Genomic DNA, 9,224 nt, shown 5'->3' on the forward strand with positions numbered 1-9,224 from the left:
TATTATATAGAAATAATATTATATGTAGAGTTATATTTACATGTTAATGTACATTCCAGTGTGGTGTATGCCAATGCAACAGTGGTACAGATGGCTCACAATGCCAATGTACGGCATCGGAAGTTGCTTTGAACAGGAATTGCTCAATTGATACAGATTGTACCGGGTAAGCATGATAAAACTACAATTTGATGGAATTTGCTTGAAATGAAATCAGCTCGTACAGATTGCTCTGGGTAAAATGTTATTGTGATTCACTCTCTGCATACAATACAACATAATATAGCCTACAAAAGGAAAATAGCGACACATTTACAGAATAAATTTTGAAATTTTATATCATATGTATACGATATTGCCACCAAGTCTTCTTGTAAGTTTGTAAGCAGAGAGCATGAAAGATACAACAGTAGTAAATGGTATACCCTGGTGGCCTGATGGTGCCTTGATTTGGAAACATTCCGTATGTTAAAACATGAGAAATGATTTCAAATTAAATTTCAACGCCAAACCTTTTATATTATACAAGGAGTAAAAATGACGAAATTATTTTGTATAATTGTGAACTCATATGGCCTATATGTTAATACACATTAAATTATTTCAAACTAAACTTTAACACAATTATTCAAACCTAACACCAACCTTTTACCTTACACAGTGGAAATGGATACTGCGAGTGTGGTAAATGTATTTGTAATGTTGGATTCTTCGGCCGATTATGTGAATGCAGATCAACAGGTTGTCCAGATGACTGTGGAGGTAATACTGGTTCTTACTGTGTTATGGTGTATATATTTGTATATAATTATTTTACAAATTATTTTTAGAAAGAAATTATAATTATTTTACAAATTATTTTTAGAAAGAAATTATATTCTGCCCAAAATTACGTATTAACAGCAACTCAGTGATTGAGGCGTGCGTCGCTTCCAAGTTACAACCCCCATTCACTAACCTGGGGGGTTGTTGTTTTATAACATGCCTGCCTGTAACCCAGAGGTAATGGGTTTAAGGCTCGTCGCTGCTACCATTGTGGGCGTATGCGTCCTTGGGCAAGACACTTAACGGCAATTGCCCCAACCCAGTGGTCACTAATGGGTTGTCCAACACATCTACAATAAATTATCTAAAATCGAGGCTAAAATTTTACCTTTATTAATTATAATAACATTGATCAAAATGGTGCTCGGCTGATACACTAAATAAGTTAATGCAAGTCACACAGAACTTACATTCATTATATTCACAGGTGCTGATAAAGGTGTTTGCAACAACTGTAACAACGATGGCAGATGTATCTGTAACAGCGGGGGCGGTTACTTCTTGAACAATATTACAAACACGTGCATTTGCAACCTAAAGGATTGTGCTGATGTTGGTGGTACATTATGTAATGGCAGGGGGACATGTGAATGCAATACATGCGAATGTACAGATACCAGAGTAAGTATGTATGAATGTTATATAACGTTTACAAATGTTGCAGATATTTTCAACAAATTTTATAATTACTATAATAATGTTAATAAGAATACCTTCTTATTTGTCTCTTCAATTACAATAGCGCAGATTTAGAAATATTTTAAACGAAAAGACAGGATATACACTATATCGCATAGAATGTTATTATAAATTTTATGATACATTAGAATTGTGTTTATAATTTATAACAATATCGCATGTAGCAGGGCAACCTTAAAGTTATAACATGGCTATCTAAAGGTTATAGATCTTTTATACAAGTTTTATTTTGTCTTTCATTACTATAACGCATAACTGGGTAAGTTTTATAATATGGATGTTCCGTTAAACACCTCATGCCCGCTTACAAGTTACCACGTATGTAACTTATTTATCTTCGCATGGCGGGGGAACAACGGTCGTTATAACACAGGTGTTCTGTTTCATACACCTCGTGTCCGCTTATAAGTTACCACGTATGTAACTTATTTATCTTCACATGGCAGGGGGAACAACGGTCGTTATAACACGGGTGTTCTGTTTCATACACCTCGTGCCCGCTTACAAGTTACCACGTATGACTTATTGTGAATTGTTTTTTGGATTTTTCTGTATGGCTGAAAAACCCAACATCTGCTGAGGTCAATAAAGCAAGTTACATTAATTCATTTATTTTTATTTATTACAGTTATACTCTGGAGCAACATGCCAAACTTGCAACTTACCCGAATGCACAGGAATAGATGGGACATGTTCAGGGACAACCATCAGAGCATGTGTTGAATGTATTTATGATAATCAACGACTTAAAAAGGTAAATTTATATCCACCCCATGATACATGTATGCATATCTGAGGTATTTGAGATGTGATGCCACTGTAAAAATAACAAATGTGAATATACAAGACTTGTACTATATATAGATACTTTTACCAAATTTTGCCAAACGTAATAAAATATAGATTTTTTTCTCCAGGTTTGTTTAGAATGAATTAGTATTATTCTGTATATTATAACCTTGTATTATTATAAAGGTATTACTGATTGCTATAAATGAATTACTAAACAATATTGACATTAATGTATATAATAAAATCTCATTTTAATAACATTTTACACTTTAGGATATCAACGTCGAATGTCGATCGTTATGTAGCGACAAACAACTTGGAAACTGGGAGACAAAACCAACCCTTGTTGATTGTAGTAAATGTGCACCAGGTCAAAGTACAGGACAATGCTCAACATGTACAGATATTGACCAGTGAGTACCATGTACTGATTTATATATATATATATATATATATATGAAAAGTTTGTGGGATTGTCATATATTTATATGGCTGTATCGTATCATATGTATGGGTTGTTTGTATTTATGCCCAGATATTGACCATTGGGTTGTGCAAATAATGAACCATACCTTGCATAATGTAAACGTCATATTAAATCTATTTGGAATTTGTGTATCGTGTCATATATAGGCATTGTAAAATCCATGTTTTATGCAACGCTATTTCATGGATGCTATTATGAAACTTGGTGCTGCCACCATTCTGGGAGTATGTGTCCTTGGGCAAGACACTTAACAGTAATTGCTCCAAATCAGAAGTCACTAATAGATTGTCCAAATTATGAGCCATACAGAAAACAATCGCCCACGAAGTTACATACTTGGTAACTTGTAAGCAGACACGATGAAACAAAACACTTATGTTAAAACAACTGTCCTTACCCCACCAAGCAGGGATAAATAATTTAGATTCACTTGTTTTAAAAATAACAAATACTTAAACGACAATTATATTTCAGGCAATACACACACAGATGTTCTGTAACAACAGCAGCGTCAAGCTGTACCGCCAACTATATAATAATGTGGGATAGCAGAAGGAAAAGTTATTTTCTTGGAGTGCAAAACTATAACTATGCAACAGGTGAGCTGAAAGAAGTTATAATTATTAGAGGTGCTATGCTGGTTCTCGTTAAGCTGACACGAGGTGTATGAAACAAAACACCTGTGTCATAACAACTGTCGTTGCCCCGCCATGCGAGGATATATAAGTTACATACGTGGTAACTTGTAAGCTGGCATGAGGTGTATGAAACAAAACACCTGTGTCATAACAACTGTCGTTGCCCCGCCATGCGAGGATATATAAGTTACATACGTGGTAACTTGTAAGCGGCCACAAGGTGTATAAAACAAAACACCCGTGTTATAACGACTGTTGTTGCCCCGCCACATGAGGATAAATAAGTTACATACGTGGTAACTCGTAAGTGGACACGAGGTGTATGAAACAGAACACTTGTGTTATAATGACTGTTGTTGCCCCGCTTGTGTTATAACGACTGTTGTTGCCCCGCCACATGAGGATAAATAAGTTACATGTGTTCATTCAAAAATACATAGTAACTTGCAAGCCTGTAGAAACGGTATGAAGCCACACCCCAAAAAATTACACCCATGCTATAACTGAGCCATTCAAGGATAAAATAGGGAATACATAATCATTTAAAGAACTTCCGCCATACCAGATTGCCCCGTGATTTATTAATAATAACTTTTCTCGTACCAGATTGCCCCCAGCCAATAAATCCTTGGCTGATTGTTGGGCCCGTAGTTGGTGGGATTGTATTGATCGGCCTCATTATCCTCATTGTGTGGAAGATATTCCAAACTATCAAAGATAAAGTTGAATATGAGCAGTTTCTTGAAGATTCCAAGAACAAAACATGGTCAAAGGTAAAACATATTAAAGTTATTTCAATTTAACTCAACAAAATATGCTCCAGTCCCATGGCGTGTCTTGCTGTAGAACTTCCCTATTTAGAAAACAATAACAAAATAAGGAGCAAAAACAATGAAAACGCAATAGAACAATAATGTATAACATTATAAGCCATTTATCTCATAAAACACCTGTGTTAAAACGTCTATCATTTCCCTGCCTTGCGAAGATAAATAAGTTACACTCACTCACTCAATGGGTTACAGTTTAAAACTGTATAGTAATATCTAGCATGTATACTATAGTTATATCATCACTATTATAACACGTACCTTAACACACAGGGCAACAACCCTTTGTATTCCAAAGCATCTGTGCGTGTTGTCAACCCCGCATTTGAAGCAAACAACTGAAGTACCAACAATATTTATTTCAAAAAAAACTTCAATTTATTACAGTGTGATACTTTGTACATATAATTGTTATTTGTATTGTTTCTATTATTATGTTGATAAATAAATAAACTGAGTACAGTTTTGCTGACTTTGAGTTTATTGTTTATTTTTCTTATTTTGTAAAGTTACCTTTATTGCTATCAGTATTGTTCACTGTTCTTATAACAACTGTAAAAATATTGTTTTTATGTATGGCTGACAATTTAGAAAACCTATTAGTGACCACTGGGTTGGAGCAATTGTCGTTAAGTGTCTTGCCCAAGGACACATACGCCCACAATGGTAGCAGTGACCTGTGTTGAACCGTGTATCCATTGGCTAAGAGCTATAACAACTTGACATTATAAATATAACAGGTGAGACGCCATTAACGGTCCAATCAACCAAGGACAGTAATGGATAAAATGTTGATAACGTTCAGATCAACCACATAATGGGTCAAACGATGATTGAAAACTATAAAGCCTGGTCTACATTTAAGAAGTGAGAGACACCTAAAAGTCTGTTTATTTTATTGTATTATCATATCATAAATTAGGTTTGGGGGACAAATTAATTTTCTAATTCCATGAAACACATCTTGGTTGCCTTAAAATGGTAAATATTTTAAACATAAATTTCTCTAACATTATTAAAGATATCAAATGTTTAGCTTTCATTAGATTTAATAAATTTCGCAATAAAAAAGCCAATAGAGTCTTGATTGCATTCTGCTTCTAAATCAAGTAAATTGGTCAAACTGGGAACATTGTTACTTAGTTTTGGAATTGTGTGAACATTATGATGTTCCTGCACGCATGTAACGGGGCTGCCTGGTGTAAAATATTGAAGTGAATGTAAGTTACTTGGTGAAAGATTCGTAACCTCTTGTCTCCCTGTGCCACCAATGTGAGGCGTCTGTAATAAAAACAAAAGAGTAGATATAATTTACTTATATCTTTGAATACAGTAGCGAAGATTAAATTTATTAACACAATAAAAAAAAGGAAATTAGCAAAAGGACAGCAGTCAAAACAGGCAGAAACTACTTGGGTAAACGTGGTGAAAAAGGAAATTAGCAAAAGGACAGCAGTCAAAACAGGCAGAAACTACTTGGGTAAACGTGGTGAATAAAATGGTAGGCCACACAATAATGTGTAGTAAGAGCTTTGAACCCATTACCTCTTGGCTAGAGGCAGGCACGCTAACCACTTTACCACTGGTGACGGACATAGTTATTAGAACATTTATTACTTATTACCTATCGATAATATTTTTTAAGAGGTCTGCATATTTATTAGTTATTACTTATTTCTAATTATTACCCAAAAATGATATTCATATTAAATAGTTCTTAGGTTATTACATGTTGTGATAGTTTTAAGCAAGGATGTTTGTCCAACGCCCATTCCACCAACCCCTCATTTTCATCAACAGTTGTTGTGCATGTGCTGTATACTAGGGTGCCTCCTGGCTTCAATAATCTAACTGCCTGGAAATAAAAAGATTAAAAATAGGTTTAACATTTGATAATAAAAACACTTACATGATAACTCGTAAGCTGGCACGAGGTGTATGAAACAGAACACCCGTGTTATAACAACTGCGTTGCCCCGCCATGCGAGGATAAATAAGTTACATACATGGTAACTTGTAAGTGGGCACGAGGTGTATGAAACAGAACACCCGTGTTATAACGACTGTCCTTGCCCCGCCATGCGAGGATAAATAAGTTACATACATGGTAACTTGTAACCAGGCACAAAGTGTATGAAACAGAACATTCGTGTTATAACGACTGTCCTTGCCTCCCTCTGCGAGGATAAATAAGTTACATACATGATAACTTGTAAGCGGGCACAAGGTGTATGAAACAGAACACTCGTGTTATAACGACTGTCCTTGCCTCGCTATGCGAGGATAAATAGGTTACATACATAACACTTGCATTACAGATTTCAAATAAAATAAACAAATTTAAAATAAAGTTAACAAATATTGTTACCGTATTAAAAAGTTGTCTTTGCAAAGCCGGATAAGACTTGATGTTTTTCATCTTATTAACGTTAGATTGATTTTCCAACCAACATTTAGGTCGTTGGCCGAGTGCTGAACATGGAGCATCCAATAATATTTTATCGAAATATGAAGAAGAAAATTTATTTTCCTCGCTTTTATCTCCTGCAAAAATTCAGAACTTTTTTTTATTTTAGAACAATAAATTATTTTTATCACTATATATAAAATAAAGTTGTTCCATTACCCCAACATTGTATATGCACATTCTACTCTATATGGGTGAGGTCCTACAGTGAGACATACCATGGGACCTAGGGTTTAGACCAGAGTTGGCCAATTACCCCAACATAACTTAATATTCTACCTGAATCATCACTGCATAGTTTCCTTGAATCAGCAGTAAACACAGTCAACACATCAGCCATCTGTCCAAGTTTTGCCGCGTTTTGTTTAATCTTTTCCACTTTACTCGACGATCGATCAACTGCGACCAACCTCCCTCGTCCTCGGAGTAACGAAACGATGTGTGAGGTTTTACCACCGGGGGCAGCACACATGTCAAGCACAATGTCTCCCTCTTGTGGATTTAAAACATGCCCGACAATGATGGAGGGAAGGTTCTTTCGACAATTTTCATTTTTAATAAAAATATTTTTTCTGCACTTTTTTATCATAGTTTAAACATAGATGGAAATACCCTATAAAGCTTTTTTCTATTTAAGTAAAGTATTAAAAAAAGAGAAAATTTATGAAAAATTTATGTATATATATGTGTGTGCTTTGCTTTAATAAACCTCACCTGTGCAAATATCTTTGACGGTAAAACATCATTTAAACAAAGAGATAAAAATATTGGGCATTCCATTCTTATCCCACTGCCCTTTGTGATGTTATTCTGAAAACAATTATTAAAATTAAAAATATATAATTTGTTATTCGGACGCCCTACTTATCCAAGCTCTCGGAGTTTTTCTGAAGTGTTTGATATTCCAAATTGTCAAGATGTTTAATAGGGCTAAGCTAAACAAATTAAATTAGATTTGAAATGGAAACAGGTTTCTGTAACAGCTACAACTAATAATCCTATTACATTAATCCTATTACACACGACTCATAAAATTCACTGCAGCGTTCATACTTGTATAAACTGGCCTTCATAAGAATTTCAAAGTTAGAACTGACTCACCCCTTTAAAAATATCATTCCTCGATTTCAACATAACACCGTTCCCAACAAATAACATTTGTCCTTCATATCTTGTCATACCACGTAAACATGAACCACCTATATCCGCGCATACTGAAACTTTGTCTCCTACTTGTACACCTATGTGAATAGGCTAAGTTTTTATTTATGATAATAAGGATTAAATGAAAATCATTTGTTCAAGCTTATGTATATATTCACACGCTGTTGTTGTCACAGATTTATCCGATTTATCCAACCCAGTGTTCACTAATAGGTTGTCTAGATTGTCAAAAATATAAAACAAACAAAAAACTATCACCCACAAAGTTACATGCTTGTAAGCTGGCATGAGGTGCATGAAACAGAACACCCGTGTTACAACAACTGTTGTTTTCCTGCTACGCAAGGATAAATAAGTTGCGTTCATTCAAATTATTTGACTAAAATGTAATAAAACTATCACAAGACTAATATTTACCTGTGGGCATGCATAATATACCGGGCACAAAGACATCAGCTCCTCGTAACACTGCCATGCCACAACCATGGTCTACTATTACTGGAGGATAAGAATGCATTATATCCTGGTATAATGTTGGTATCACTATGGTGGATTTCAATTGGCTGTGTTGAAATATAACAGGGGCTTCTGAGTATCCGTTTGCAGAGTACAACTGAATGAAAAGTTTATTTTTTTAGTTTTTTATATATATTCAAAAGTTGGACACCAATTGATTTGTGACTAGTGAAGAATCCTCGGGTACGTTACAGATTAGGCTGGTGGAAAGTGTTAGAGGTTGGTAGTTGGGGGTTATATGGGTTAGCAGATAACGTAGAGGCTGGATTCTTTACTAGCACCACTTGATTTGGTCGTCGGTGCTAGTGAAGAATCCCCCCACTTTATTTACTAACCACTAACCCCTATAACCACTAACTACTAACCCCTATAACCACTAAACCCCTAACCATCAACACCTAACCCCCTAACCTAGGGGTTAGCAAATAAGGTGGGGGGGATTCTTCACTAGCACCGGGTCGTCTACTACAGTGGGGGTCCTACTAAAACACGCCCGGCGGGGCCCGGTGGGGCCCGGTGGAAAAAAATATACTAAAACACGCCCGGTGCGGGGCCCGGTGGGGCCCGGTGGGACCCGGTGAGGACCCGGTGTTACGAGTCATACTAAAACACGCCCGGTGGGGGGCCCGGTGAGTATTTCTTGAAAGGGGAGCTTTCCCTATGCAAGAGCCACCAAATTGCGTGTGTGAAACAGAACTTGTGAAAAAATTGGAAGATATTGTCTGTCTTCAAGGCATAAAGATGGCAATTTTCGGTGATAGAAGTTACATTCTTGCTTCGCACGTCATCGCTGAAACAAAAGTGCA

General features: G+C 35.8%; 2 protein-coding genes and 1 long non-coding RNA gene across 5 annotated transcripts in view; 1 reads left to right on the plus strand and 2 right to left on the minus strand.

Annotated features, from left to right (window-relative positions):
* The window catches only part of LOC113475584, a 977-nt gene extending 855 nt beyond the window's left edge, over positions 1-122 (minus strand). The window contains exon 1 of the long non-coding RNA XR_003397334.1: positions 41-122. This is a non-coding gene — a long non-coding RNA (uncharacterized LOC113475584). The remainder of the gene's footprint in view (positions 1-40) is intronic.
* The window catches only part of LOC100182056 (integrin beta-1-B), a 13,469-nt gene extending 8,726 nt beyond the window's left edge, over positions 1-4,743 (plus strand). The window contains exons 13-20 of the mRNA XM_002126997.3: positions 60-166; positions 662-762; positions 1,253-1,446; positions 2,153-2,278; positions 2,590-2,729; positions 3,278-3,402; positions 4,048-4,214; positions 4,545-4,743. Of these exons, the coding sequence (XP_002127033.1) occupies positions 60-166; positions 662-762; positions 1,253-1,446; positions 2,153-2,278; positions 2,590-2,729; positions 3,278-3,402; positions 4,048-4,214; positions 4,545-4,613 (1,029 nt within the window). The 3' untranslated portion in view covers positions 4,614-4,743. The remainder of the gene's footprint in view (positions 1-59; positions 167-661; positions 763-1,252; positions 1,447-2,152; positions 2,279-2,589; positions 2,730-3,277; positions 3,403-4,047; positions 4,215-4,544) is intronic.
* The window catches only part of LOC100179725 (putative methyltransferase NSUN6), a 7,797-nt gene continuing 789 nt past the window's right edge, over positions 2,217-9,224 (minus strand). The window contains exons 2-9 of one of the 3 annotated variants that reach the window (XM_026839889.1): positions 8,320-8,515; positions 7,840-7,979; positions 7,453-7,548; positions 7,018-7,273; positions 6,640-6,815; positions 6,001-6,126; positions 5,411-5,552; positions 2,217-2,341 (exon numbers count right to left, since the gene is read on the minus strand). In XM_026839889.1, coding sequence (XP_026695690.1) covers positions 2,271-2,341; positions 5,411-5,552; positions 6,001-6,126; positions 6,640-6,815; positions 7,018-7,273; positions 7,453-7,548; positions 7,840-7,979; positions 8,320-8,515 — 1,203 coding nt within the window. In that variant the 3' untranslated portion in view covers positions 2,217-2,270. Of the gene's footprint in view, positions 2,342-5,156; positions 5,553-5,959; positions 6,127-6,639; positions 6,816-7,017; positions 7,274-7,452; positions 7,549-7,839; positions 7,980-8,319; positions 8,516-9,224 lie in introns of those variants that run through there. The other 2 variants (XM_002127178.5, XM_026839890.1) reach the window with 2 other exon arrangements.

This window comes from Ciona intestinalis, unplaced genomic scaffold, assembly GCF_000224145.3.
Source record: "Ciona intestinalis unplaced genomic scaffold, KH HT001066.1, whole genome shotgun sequence".
Classification (NCBI taxonomy): domain Eukaryota; kingdom Metazoa; phylum Chordata; class Ascidiacea; order Phlebobranchia; family Cionidae; genus Ciona; species Ciona intestinalis.